This window comes from Pseudophryne corroboree, chromosome 2 (genome assembly GCF_028390025.1).
Source record: "Pseudophryne corroboree isolate aPseCor3 chromosome 2, aPseCor3.hap2, whole genome shotgun sequence".
NCBI lineage: Eukaryota > Metazoa > Chordata > Amphibia > Anura > Myobatrachidae > Pseudophryne > Pseudophryne corroboree.
Genome location: NC_086445.1, coordinates 242,117,329 through 242,131,682, shown reverse-complemented (window position 1 = coordinate 242,131,682; position 14,354 = coordinate 242,117,329). Strand labels below are relative to the sequence as shown.

At 47.6% G+C, this 14,354-nt stretch overlaps 1 protein-coding gene across 1 annotated transcript in view; it reads left to right on the top strand.

The window, feature by feature from the left end:
- Positions 1–14,354, top strand: part of LOC135012757 (transmembrane protein 198) — a 112,162-nt gene that overhangs the window by 93,607 nt on the left and 4,201 nt on the right. Inside the window, exon 3 of the mRNA XM_063952579.1 lies at positions 3,610–4,185. Coding sequence (XP_063808649.1) covers positions 3,610–4,185 — 576 coding nt within the window. The remainder of the gene's footprint in view (positions 1–3,609; positions 4,186–14,354) is intronic.

Genomic DNA, 14,354 nt, shown 5'->3' with positions numbered 1-14,354 from the left:
TTACCTACATGTCCCAATTTGCCCTTCACATCAAGGGTACCTCAGGTTCGTGGTGCAAAACTGTAATTATCAGTTTCAGACGCTGCCGTTTGGATTGTTCACGGCACCTCGGGTCTTTACCAAGGTAATGGCCGAAATGATGATTCTTCTGCGAAGAAGAGGCGTATTAATTATCCCTTACTTGGACGATCTCCTGATAAGGGCAAGGTCCAGAGAACAGCTGGAGGACGGAGTAGCACTAACCCAACTAGTGCTGCAACAACACGGGTGGATTCTGAATTTTCCAAAATCTCAGTTGACCCCGACGACACGTCTGCTGTTCCTGGGAATGATTCTGGACACGGTTCAGAAAAAGGTGTTTCTTCCGGAGGAGAAAGCCAGGGAGTTATCCGAACGTGTCAGGAACCTCCTAAAACCAGGGAAAGTGTCTGTGCATCAATGCACAAGAGTCCTGGGAAAGATGGTGGCTTCTTACGAAGCGATTCCATTCGGCAGATTCCACGCACGAACTTTTCAGTGGGATCTGCTGGACAAATGGTCCGGATCGCATCTGCAGATGCATCAGCGGATAACCTTATCGCCACGGACAAGGGTGTCTCTTCTGTGGTGGTTGCAGAGTGCTCATCTGTTAGAGGGCCGCAGATTCGGCATACAGGACTGGGTCCTGGTGACCACGGATGCCAGTCTGAGAGGCTGGGGAGCGGTCACACAGGGAAGAAACTTCCAGGGAGTATGGTCAAGCCTGGAGATGTCTCTTCACATAAATATACTGGAGCTAAGAGCGATTTACAATGCTCTAAGTCTGGCAAAACCCCTGCTTCAGGGTCAGCCGGTGTTGATCCAGTCGGACAACATCACGGCAGTCGCCCACGTAAACAGACAGGGCGGCACAAGAAGCAGGACAGCAATGGCAGAAGCTGCAAGGATTCTTCGCTGGGCGGAAGATCATGTGATAGCACTGTCAGCAGTATTCATTCCGGGAGTGGACAACTGGGAAGCAGACTTCCTCAGCAGACACGATCTACACCCGGGAGAGTGGGGACTTCATCCAGAAGTCTTCCACATGATTGTGAACCGTTGGGAAAAACCAATGGTGGATATGATGGCGTCCCGCCTCCACAAAAAAACTGGACAGGTATTGCGCCAGGTCAAGAGACCCTCAGGCAATAGCTGTGGACGCTCTGGTAACACCGTGGGTGTTCCAGTCAGTGTATGTGTTCCCTCCTCTGCCTCTCATACCAAAGGTACTGAGAATTATACGGCAAAAGGGAGTAAGAACGATACTAGTGGCTCCGGATTGGCCAAGAAGAACTTGGTACCCGGAACTTCAAGAGATGCTCACGGAGGATCCGTGGCCTCTACCTCTAAGACCGGACCTGCTTCAGCAGGGACCGTGTCTATTCCAAGACTTACCGCGGCTGCGTTTGACGGCATGGCGGTTGAACGCCGAATTCTAAGGGAAAAAGGCATTCCGGAAGAGGTCATTCCTACACTGGTAAAAGCCAGGAAGGAGGTGACTGCACAACATTATCACCGCATTTGGAGAAAATATGTTGCGTGGTGTGAGGCCAGGAAGGCCCCCACGGAGGAATTTCAACTGGGTCGATTCCTACATTTCCTGCAAACAGGATTGTCTATGGGCCTCAAATTGGGGTCCATTAAGGTTCAAATTTCGGCCCTGTCGATTTTCTTCCAGAAAGAATTGGCTTCAGTTCCTGAAGTCCAGACTTTTGTAAAAGGAGTACTACATATACAGCCCCCGGTTGTGCCCCCAGTGGCACCGTGGGATCTTAATGTAGTCTTGGATTTTCTCAAATCCCATTGGTTTGAGCCGCTCAAATCGGTGGAGTTGAAGTATCTTACATGGAAAGTAACCATGCTACTGGCCCTGGCTTCAGCCAGGAGAGTATCAGAATTGGCGGCTTTATCATATAAGAGCCCATATCTGATTTTCCATACGGACAGGGCAGAACTGCGGACACGTCCTCATTTTCTGCCTAAGGTGGTGTCAGCGTTTCACCTGAACCAGCCTATTGTGGTGCCTGCGGCTACTAACGATTTGGAGGATTCCAAGTTGTTGGACGTGGTCTGGGCATTGAAAATATATATTTCAAGAACGGCGGGAGTCAGAAAGTCTGACTCACTGTTTATATTGTATGCACCCAACAAGATGGGTGCTCCTGCTTCTAAGCAGACGATTGCTCGTTGGATTTGTAGCACAATTCAACTTGCACATTCTGTGGCAGGCTTGCCACAACCTAAATCTGTCAAGGCCCATTCCACAAGGAAAGTGGGCTCATCCTGGGCGGCTGCCCGGGGGGTCTCGGCATTACAACTCTGCCGAGCTGCTACTTGGTCAGGGGCAAACACATTTGCAAAATTCTACAAATTTGATACCCTGGCTGAGGAGGACCTTGAGTTCTCTCATTCGGTGCTGCAGAGTCATCCGCACTCTCCCGCCCGTTTGGGAGCTTTGGTATAATCCCCATGGTCCTGACGGAGTCCCCAGCATCCACTTAGGACGTTAGAGAAAATAAGAATTTACTTACCGATAATTCTATTTCTCGTAGTCCGTAGTGGATGCTGGGCGCCCATCCCAAGTGCGGATTGTCTGCAATACTTGTACATAGTTATTGTTACAAACAAATTCGGGTTGTTATTGTTGTGAGCCGTCTGTTCAGAGGCTCCTACGTTGTCATACTGTTAACTGGGTTCAGATCACAAGTTATACGGTGTGATTGGTGTGGCTGGTATGAGTCTTACCCGGGATTCAATATCCTTCCTTATTGTGTACGCTCGTCCGGGCACAGTATCCTAACTGAGGCTTGGAGGAGGGTCATAGGGGGAGGAGCCAGTACACACCACCTAATCCTAAAGCTTTATTTTTGTGCCCTGTCTCCTGCGGAGCCGCTATTCCCCATGGTCCTGACGGAGTCCCCAGCATCCACTACGGACTACGAGAAATAGAATTATTGGTAAGTAAATTCTTATTATCTAGTATACATCCACTACTGGATTCCTATACTGTAACACAGGGCTACATCCAATAGGGAGACCGTGTAGTAGTGCAGTGGCACACATTTATGTCATGAACACATCAACATTCATTTTAGAGTACAATTACAACCCTAAAGTACAATTACAACTCTATGGCAGATCACTATGGTGTATGGGATCTGCTATTGTATAGTTCCCAGCTTTACATCTGTATAATTACAGATAGCAGTAATGTAATGTTTGCTTTAGTATGGGTTGCGGTTAAATTACAGTCTGTCGGGATCCCGGTGTTCAGGATACTGACGGCGGAATCCCGACACCCTGTGAAATGCCGGCGGTCGGAATCTCGACCGAAGCCAAGAATTCCCACTCAGGTGGTGGTCCGCTCCACCACCCGAGGGGGAAAATAATAGTGTGGCGAGCAGAGCTCGTCACCAGGCTCAATGTGTGAGGGCACTCACTGCGCTCAGCGTTGGCCTCCTGACTTTCGTGAACCCGACAGCCGGCAAATCATACCGAACCCTTTAGCATAAGAACTTATTTCAGCATTACACTGTGACTTTCTGGCACTGTATTTGTAACCACAGCTTTCTGTACTATCTCTCTTTGCAGGTTACAGGTGCTTCAAAGCCATTATGTTTCTGTCAGGCCTACTGGCTGGTTCAGCGGTCATCTTTTTACTTTGTTACAAGGAACGGATCATGGACACACAACTAAGCCTGGAACTCAGTGCAGGTATCGCCTTGGGCATTGGGCTCCTCTGTGGACTGGTCACAATGCTTGTGCACAGTGTGGGCTTGTTTATGACGGGCCTGCTTCTTGGACTGCTGCTGGCCACTGCCTGTCTGGTGGGCTTAGAGCAGTTTTACCACCCTCCTACAGCCTGGATTCCAGTAGGAGTTCTGATGGGGTCTGCTATGCTCTTTGCCCTGTTGAACCTGCAGTGGCAGAAACTTTTCACTGTGATTTCCACTGCCACATTTGGAGCTACCATCATGACTGTGTGTGCAGATTATTTTGTTGAGATGATGCTGCTAGTACAGTATGTATATGACCGGCTCCGTCTGGAAGCCTCGCACTCCCTCTGCTGGTTCAGCTGGGTTGTTCTTGGCATGTGGCTAGTGCTGAGCATTCTAGGAATTGTGGTCCAGTGGAAACTGACGGCTGAAGGCTTCTCTCATACTGATGGTAAGTACATCATTGCTCATTATAGCCATGCCAGTATTATAGTCTGATCTTATAATGTTACCTATTAGCCATTTATGTATTGATACTTCTGTGTTGGGTCTGTTCACAGATATAAATTTGTGTTTCTGCCTTACAAAAAAAAAATCAATCCCCAATGCATAGCGTTAAGAATTATTTTTCATTAGTGGGCTCCTCCGTCAATTTTTATCGATGGGTGAGGAAAATGTGCATGACATCCTGGGCTGTCATTGGGGAGGAGGGGAGGGCTGCTTGGACAGCAGTACCAGGCCCAGACAGAGAGAGAAACGAAAATCTGTGTAGAAATGTCCTCAACAAATGGCCGCTGCCATGGAGGAGACCTAAGACAACAATGTGGCCAAACAAATACTTAGGAACACAAGGATGCATCATGTTTAACATAAGTTAAAGAGAAGGCAACATGATGTCTGCAGGATCATAGCAGACCAAGTAGCATACTGGGAAACTCTGGCTGAGTGCAGTGAGGCAGGACTACGGTATCTGTATTTGTAAACGGAAGATGTATGGGGCAGGGCTGGGGGTGTATGTGTGAGAGGGAGGTGGCTCTAGCTATATGTATGTGACAGGGAGGGGGATGAGATATGTGAGTGGGAGATGGATGGGGTATATGTGTGAGAGGGAGGTGGCTGGGGCAGGGCTTAGGTATGTGTGTGTTTGAGGGAGAGAGGTGGTTGGGGTAAATGTGTGTGTTAGAGGGAGGTGGCTCTGGTTATACGTATGTGACAGGGAGGTGGTTGGGGGATGTGTGTGAACGGAGATGGCTTGGGTAGGGCTGTTTCTTTCTTCTAGCTACATTTAACATTCCACAGAGACAGCATTCCCATAAGTGATGAATGACCTACTTACAGCAAAGTCTACTGATCACTTCTCTATACTTAACCTACTGGCCCTCTTCTGTTTGTGGGGTGTTTTTTTATCTCCCGCAATATTTATTGAAAGGTTTTTGTATACATGAAAAACAGTAAAATATTTAACAGGATGTATTTGTTACATAAAACTTGTATAAGACGTCGTCTGAAGTCCATTATGGATTCATTTTACATTAATGAGAGAAAGGGAAAGGGAAGAAAGTGGTTACGGCATTGTAAGCTGTGTGGACAAGCAGGGAAGAGATGGCGAAGAATGAAAGAAGAGCTGGATCCCTTCTGTTTTTGATGCTGTTGGTCACTCTTTTCCTACACACCTTTCACTCCATTGACCTGTGGCAGGCCAGTCTTTTCTAGTTCACTTCCAATATGTTTAACAGCTCCCTTAGTGTCGCTAGCACATCCTCCTCCACTCCTACTATCTGTTGTGACCCACAAGGCGATGCTCTGTAATTCAGTACCACCTCCACACTGGCAACACTCAGATCTACCTCTACTCACCTTCTGTACCATCTTGTGTAATCATCTGCTTCGCTATCCCCACATGTATGTCCCAACACTGTTTATAGCTCAACCTGTCCAAAACAGAGCTAATCTTCCCTTCTGCCAGCATCACCACCTTCACTCAAATCTCACTTAAGGTCAGTAACTCCCCACGCCTGCTGCCTTGATGTCACACTTGACGTCACCCTCTGCTTTATTCCCTCGCATCCAGGCTCTCTTCCAGTCCTGTAGCCTCCACCTTTTCTAACCCAATATGCTACCAAAACTCTTATCTACTCTCTCCTCATGAATCGCCTTGAGTCCTGTTGGAGAAAGAGCGGTATATAAATAAAATTATTATTATTATTATTATTAATCCTCTATCTGGCATTCCTGTCAACCCCCCATCCCCTCTTCAATCCATTTTGAATGCCACAGCAAAGCTAATTTCCTCTGTTCCTGACCCACATCTGCATCACTTAAATCCTTACGGTCTCCCCATATCCTCCAGAATTTACCCTTCTGTACAAAGCCCTCAACATCACCACCCCTCCATATATTTAATCTTCAGATACTCTTTCTCTTGACCTTTTTTAGATTTTATTTCTGACCTGCCCTCGTCTCGTCTCGAGTAACCACCTCTTGCTCCTGTCTACAGTATTTCTTGCATGCTGCTACCCACAATGGGTTTTCCCGTCCCATGCCCTTTCAGAGTCTCCTACATTTCTAAATGCTCTTTGAATACATATCTTGTATTAGAGCTCACCCTACTCCTACATACAGGTGTCCCCATACACTATTGCTGCAGTCGCACCAAACTGCACACGGCATCTTTTTCCATTTCTTTTGCTGAAATACGCGTCTTGGTTGCAATATGATTGACAACACTACTTTCCCAGACTGCACTGATTAATCAGATATATGTGACATTTGTATATCTGTGTGACTGAGTCTGAATCTGTATACCAAGCGCTACAATGCAGCTGCTGCTTTTCACGCCATGTTCACTTGTGCTTCATATACAGATTCTGACTCTTGCACAAAGATATACAAGTGGCACATATCAAATGAATCAGTGCAGTATTGTCGCATCACATTGTGATTAAGAAGCACATTCATGCGAGAAAAAAACCTCTACACTGCTCTTCGAAGCTCACTCTTGCACAAGGTGTTTCGCATCTCATGGTGTATAGAGGTTAGGTGTATGAGGACACCTCTGTATAATAACCACACTAGTGCACCCTCGCAGCTGTCCCAATTTCTACTCTACTTGCAGTTCTGGAGCCACATAAAACTGTCCCGCATCAAGCTCGTAACACAACTGTTGGCGGCTGATGCATTATCTGGTGCATGTCTTCAAGGTCAGAACCAAGCATTTTTTTTTTTTTTATAAAGTAATTTTTATTCAGCAGTCTGGAGATTAAGGTACATACATTGCAGAGCATAATCATGTCTCAAGCATTACATCTATTCAAAATATGTCAAGTCGCGTTTTACACATATCTTACATCAAAAAGTATCAATACATTTTCAGTATAGATGTATACTAGGATTTCCTAATGCTCTAACCTTCATGACTTACAAAATCCGCACCCATCTATATTAGTCCTCATTTATTTTTTATATTTAAACCCGTAATCTAAACTATAGAAAAATAACAAACAACCAAAGAAAAAGGCAAGGGAGGCAAATTAAGGAGTATTTTGATTCAGGGCTCCACTAGTCATACACGTGTGTGAGCATGTGGGCTCACAGGGCCCAACCGTCATCGTCTCAGTACACTTCAGTCATAGTAATTTATTGACATGCTTGCACTTTAGTGTCTACTATATTTGGGGAACAGGATGAGAGTGGGGGGAATCTAGCCATGGAGACCAAACTTTTTCAAACTTAGCTGATGCGTTTTGCTTCATGTAAACATATCTCTCCTTAATTATAGTGTCATTAATTAAGGCCTTAAGTGCAGATATTAACGGTCCTTTAGGGGCCATCCACACTCTTGCAATGCAAACCTTAGCCAAGGCACATACATTTAGAGCATAGAGACCCATTGAACCAGACTCAGAAGCAAGGCACCCCATTCCCAATATACAGAATTGTGGGGTAAGCAGTCCGCCAGGCACCCCCGTACTCTCCAGAATTGACCCGACCCCCGACCAGAACACCCCCAACCTCGGACAGTCCCACACTAAATGCCAGTATGTTCCCACCGCCCCCCCACACTTAGGACAGAGAGGAGATCTGCCTGTGCCAAACGTAGCCAGTCTAGCTGGAGTCATATAAGTTCTGTGTAAAATGAAGAATTGAATCTGTTGATATCTAAGGGACTTAGTAACCTTAGCAGGGTATTCTAAAGCGAGGACCCAATCCTCCTCATTTATTGGACCCAGATCCTCCTCCCACTTTCCACGGAGACGCGTCAAGGGGTCCGCATGGAGCTTGGTGAGAAGATATCCATACGCAAGTGAGACCATCTTAGCCTGACCCAAAGTGGTCACAAATGTCTTGATGGGAAATGGGAGGATTCGCGGGGGTGATTCAGCAAATTGGGTCTGGAGGGCATGACGAAGCTGGAGGTATCTGAAGAAGTAGGAATTGGGTAGGTCAAACTCATCCCTCAGCTGTTGAAAGGATTTTAATGTAGTATCTAGATAAAGTTGAGAGACAGAGATCACCGATCTAGGAGCCCACACCTCCCGCCCCTCAAGCGCATGCAATTCAGGGAGCCAGTCAGAGTACCACAGGGGAGTATCCGGGTCTAGGTCGTCATATCTCAGGAGGTCTCTCAGGGCCCTCCAAATCTTTAGGGCCTGAAAAATGATAGGGGGAAGAAACCTAGCTATGCTCCCACTCAGTAGCACCTGCATAGGAGAGAGGTAGGGAAAGTAACAACGGATAAACTCACAATGTAGAGAGTCGGTCTCAGAGTTTTGTGCCCATATAGTGATATGAGTCAGCTGAGCAGCGAAGTAATATATCTGAAAGTTAGGTAGAGCCAGGCCACCGTCAGATCTCTGTCTGGTAAGAGTATTTAACTGTATCCTAGGTCTTTTATTAGCCCAGATCAGTGAGGACAGAACGCTATTCAATTTTCTAAAGAATGTTGGATAGATATATACCGGGGATTGAAGAATAATATATAGGAGTTTAGGCAGTATAATCATTTTAATGAGATTAACCCTGCCAGAGACCGTTAGTGGAAGCTTACACCAAGTCTTAGATTTGCCCATGACCCACTGCATGGTCGGATCCAGATTCAGGGGGAGAAAATCAGAAGGGTCATTAGTTATTTGGATTCCAAGGTACTTAAACTGTACCGTCCAACACAGTGGTAGGGGGATTTTGGAAACAGTAGGAGGGGGGCCTATGACTGGCATAATGTATGATTTAGGCCAGTTAATTCTAAGGCCCGAGTGATCTCCAAATCTTTCTATCACACGCAGCAGGATGGGCATTGACCTGGTGTAATCCTGCAAAAACAGCAACATGTCATCGGCATAAAGAGCTATCCTATCCTCACGTGATCCTGTACATATTCCCACAATATCCGGGTGTGATCTAATCAAGCATGCCAGGGGCTCTATGGCCAAGGCAAACAGCGTAGGGGACAGGGGGCAACCCTGTCTAGTACCTCGGGTCAACTGAAAAGATGGGGATACATAACCGTTCACCAAGATCCTGGCACTCGGATGTTGATACAGTAGTTTAATCCATTTTATATAATTGGGTCCAAATCCCATACGAGCCAACACCTCCCACAAATAAGCCCACTCAATGCTGTCAAAGGCCTTGGCCGCGTCCAGCGAGACCACAGCCGAGTCAGAAGGGAGTCCGTGTGGGAGCTGTAAAATGGTATGCAATCTACGTAAATTAATAGACGTGGACTTTCCTGGCATGAAGCCAGTCTGATCCGGGTGAATGAGGGAGGTTATCACTGTGTTAAGCCGTATTGCCAGGATCTTTGCCAGGATCTTGGCGTCGGTGGGAATCAGGGATATCGGTCTATAGGAGTCCAGAGATTTGGGGTCTTTACCGGGTTTTGGGATCACTATTATAACTGCCTCTGACATGGAGGGGGGGAGATCGTTTCTGGCAAATATATCTAAATATAGGGCATGCAGCTTGGGGCCAAAAAAATCAATATGATTCTTATATACCTCGGAGGGAATTCCGTCGCATCCCGGAGCCTTGCCATTAGGGGACATACCAATGGCCGCAGTCACCTCCTCGAGCGTTAAAGGTGCCTCCAGCAACTCGCAGGCCTCAGAGGAGAGTGCAGGTAGCGGGACACCCCCCATGTAGCGTGAAAGATCAGAAGTAGAGCGCTGCAACTGAGAATTATAAACCTCAGAAAAGTAAGATCGGAATAACAGCGCAATGTCCGGTGTGGTGTCGACAAAGGAGCCATCCGCTCCGGACATCTGGGTGATCGTGGTCCCAGGGCGATCGTAATGTATAAGGCGGGCCAGAAGGCCCCCCGTCCTATCAGCCTGCATATATATATTAGTAGCTTTGAAAAGAAGGGAGCGAGAGTTTCTATCAGACAGGTGGGCCAACCAGACTGACTGAGCCACCAGCCATCGTGTCTTTGTCGCAGGGGCGTTGTCAGATAAATATTGGGACTCTAGGTCTCTAGCATCTTTTTCAAGGGCCTGTTCTCTCTCCCTAGAGGCCATTTTATGAGCCGCTATCCGTCCAATATATGAGCCTCTCAAGAACGCCTTAAACGAGTCCCAAACTACTGTACCCGGGGCAGACCCTATATTGTCGCCAAAGAACCCCTCCCATTGAGTCTCCAAGTCACCGCAGTCCCCCAGCTGGGTCAGCCAGGAGGGGTGCAATTTCCAATAGGAGTGCCCCCTCTGACTTTCCACAGCAAGAGTCATCATCAGAGGAGAGTGATCAGAGACCCCTCGAGCCTCGTAGTGGACGTCAATTATCCTAGGGACGAGGGTGGGGGACACCAGCATCAGGTCAATTCTGGAGAAGGAGCCATGAGTACTGGAGAAGCAGGAGAACTGACGAACCGCAGGATGACGAAGTCGCCATACATCTACCCATTGCAAACTATTTAAAAAATCCGCAAACTTGGTAGGACCACCTCCCGCCAGCGCAGCCGGTGGGGAGTGCCATCGGTCCATAGACAGATCCAGGACATTATTAAAATCCCCCAAGCATATCACTGGGGTATTAGGGGAGGGGGCTATGAAGGACGCAGCTTGTTGCAGCACATTGTATGAGAAAGGAGGGGGGACATACACTGCTAATATGTAATAGGGCTGGGAGTTCAGCTTGCACTCTATAAATACATATCTTCCATACGGGTCAGTTTTAATCGATATCAACTCGAATTGCACTGTCTTCTTAATCAAAACTGAGACCCCCCTAGAAAAGGAGGAGTGGGAGGCATGATATGCCCAGCCCACCCAGGCCCGTCGTAAGGACAGTAACCTCTGTCCCTCCAAGTGGGTCTCACTGAGGCATGCAATATCCGGGTCATATTTCTTAATCATATTTAGTATCAAAGAGCGTTTGATGTTGTTATTCAGACCTCGAACATTCCATGCCAGAATTTTCAGATTAATCATGACCCCCTATAAACTCTATACACCTCCCGGATGGACCTCTCCCAAAATACATTTTGAGTATAAGCATTATCAATACCCATAAAACATGACGTATATGAGCCCTGCGTTGTAAGCCACAGCATCTAAATATGAAACATCCTTGCCTCCGTAAATACTTGAATAAGAAAAATAACAAACTAAAGAAAAAAATAAAACCCCAAAAGTAGTAAAAGGAAACGCAACTAGCAGCTTCCCAAATAACCATTCCCTCCCCGTATACCACCCCCAACTTCGGCATACTTATATCCCGAACAATCAGCTAGCTACCAAGCGCTAGGAAGGCTAGATTCTTAACTGAACCTCCAACCCTTCTCTAGCCAACGCCGCTTGGCCGTACAAGTCTTGAGCCACCAGTGCAAAGAGAGGGGGCTCCCCGAACCATGATCAAGCCTCCGGTGGATCAAACCCCGGGCTGTTTTCGTAGGAGATCACTCCGGAGCCAGTTGCCGAGCACCCGGTGCATATCTGTCCAGCCACTGGGCCGCCTCTCTGGGGGAGTTGAAAAACTTGGTCTCCCCATCCGCCACAACTCGGAGCCTTGAGGGAAACAGCATAGAGTATGAAATGTTGAGGTCTCGCAGCCGTCTTTTGATGGGCATAAACTGGGCACGGTCCTTCTGGACGTCAGCGGCAAAGTCCGGGAAGGCCGAAACCCTAACTCCATTGCGGATCAGCGGGCCCTTCGTGCGACCTAAACGGAGAACCGAGTCACGGTCTTTATAGTGCAGGAATTTAGCGATGAAGGTGCGAGGAGGGGCACCTGGGGGTAAAGGCCGAGATGGTATCCTATGTGCACGCTCCACCGTAAAATGGGCCGTAAAGGACTCAGCGCCATATAGTTCTTTAAGCCAGGATTCGAGGAATTCCTCCGGCTGCGGACCCTCTTCTTTTTCAGGCAGGCCTACGAATCTGACGTTGTTCCTACGCAGCCGTCCCTCCATGTCTAGGAGCTTGGTTTGAAGTGAGGAGACCTGCTGGGTCACCCCGGATACAGATTGCTTAAGGGGACCACATAAATCTTCCAGGTTGGAGACCCGTGTCTCCGCCTCACCCACTCTCTCTCGGATACGCTGTACATCTTGGCGGAGCAAGGAGAGATCGCACTGCACCTTTTCCATCTTATCGGAGAGACGCTGTTCACTGCCGGCTATAGCCTCCAGCACTTGTTGAATAGACGGGGCCCCCACCACTTCCGGGGAATCAACCGCTGTCTCAGGAGGGAAGGTCGAGTGTGTTGGAGAGGCTTCTTGAGAAGGAGCCGGTGCAGCCCTAGGGTTGGGTTGCCTGGTAAATTTTTCAAGTTTGGCCGCGGCCGCACTCCGGCCGCCCCCCACCATGCTGAGCAGGAGCAGTCACACACTTCCCAGATTAAGGCTATAGTATAGGGTTGTGGCTAGATGACGGACGCAGCCAGGCCGCGTATAATCAGTGGCGGGAATCAGCCGCGTACAGTCAATATGTCAGAATAGTAAAATAGGATGATGGTACGTAGTACACTGTGAGAAATTGGTGCAGCACAGCAGTGTAGGCAGATCTGATTTAAGTGCAGTTCCAGTATGTTATATTGGAAGGGCAGTGCACAATAAATAGCTGAGTTTGTCTCCAGTCTCAGGTAGGTATTAGCATAGTCATTAGGAGAGTAGTAGTAGAAGAAATCAGTGTGCATTAAAGGATCCTGTCAGGAATGGGAGAGAGCAGCATGCAGAAAGGTCTCAGAATGCAGGGACAGTTCGCAGGGCATATGAGAATATGTGAATCCCATCAGGTGATTTTACATGTGACCATGCGTGGGCAGCAGCCTATAATCAGCTTCTAAGATGGCCGCCGTGCCTCTTCCCCTTCCCCAGGAGTACCTTAATCTTTTCCAGCTACCAGGGCCCCAGATCACGGCCCGACAGGCAGAGGAGATGTTATCCCCTGTTTCCAGACTCTCAGCGGCTTCCGGCAGCAGCAGCAACCCGCCGTTCGAGCTGCGGGCGACTCGCGGTCCGGGTCGCCGAAAATCGAGGCCGGGGATCCGGAGGAGGTGCAGGCCGCAGGGCTGGAAGTCGGGAAATGCCGCTCCACGAGTCCCGGAGAGTGCGCGATGAGGTGCCCGCCGGTGCCCACAGCCTGTGGTGATAGATTCCGGCCGGGCAGAGACACCAGAGGGGGTCAGGATTGATTGCAGGAGTTAATGGCCGGGGAGCTCCCGAACTCTGCTGCCTACTCCTCAGCCGTCGTAGCCACGCCCTCCCAGAACCAAGCATTTAAGATCATGAAAATAAAAGTAAGCACTACACTGGTTACTTCGCTTTCTTTACTTACCGTATTAATGGTACCCTACATCTTACCACAAAGTCATGCTTGAGGCGGGATGGTTTTAAGTGGCTCACCCTGTGCAATGAGCACATGAAATCTCTAGATACTTGCCTGTTCCAAACTGATAAGGATCATAACTATTATTCCTTCATAAACTCTTTACTGAAAATAAGATGGTCTTTATTACATCGATGTGTTATGTTCTTTTCTTTCCCCATGAGTTGGAAGAATTATTGCACTGTAAATAGACAGATGGAACTGGCCCAAGCTCATAAGAGTAGGCTGTCTTTTCTCACCGTGTCCCTGGAGGAACACTGGGTTATAATGTTAGCCTTTATACACTGTCTTCAGTGGCAGGATTGGCAATAGCCATGTGTGATAGTCAGGAAAGAGCTAATGGGAGTTTTATCTTTGCAGTCTTGTCAATTTGTTTTCTGGAAAGTAAATTTACTATCATTATTTATATCTCATCAGTCAAACACTATGAAAGTTTACATGGTTTGATTTAATTGCCCTCGGGGACATAGCGGTGTTTATAGAGTCTCTTGACATAGAAATATTACTTTAATGTGCTAATTGTTTCTGCAATATATAAGCTACATACTGTATTCAGCTTCACAATAGGCTCTATTGCAGGACATGTGATACTCGTGAGTGTGTATTGAAGTTTTTATGGGTTAGCGATTAATACGAGGGGATGAAAAACTACTGACCTTCAGCTGTCAGACTTCCATTGGCCTCTAGACCTCACAAATTGTACATCTGCAACAATTCACACTGCACAAAGTGTATGCAGAACTGCTCATTTCTCAGGACACTGCTGACCACCCATTTTGCAGTAATGGCAAACAAA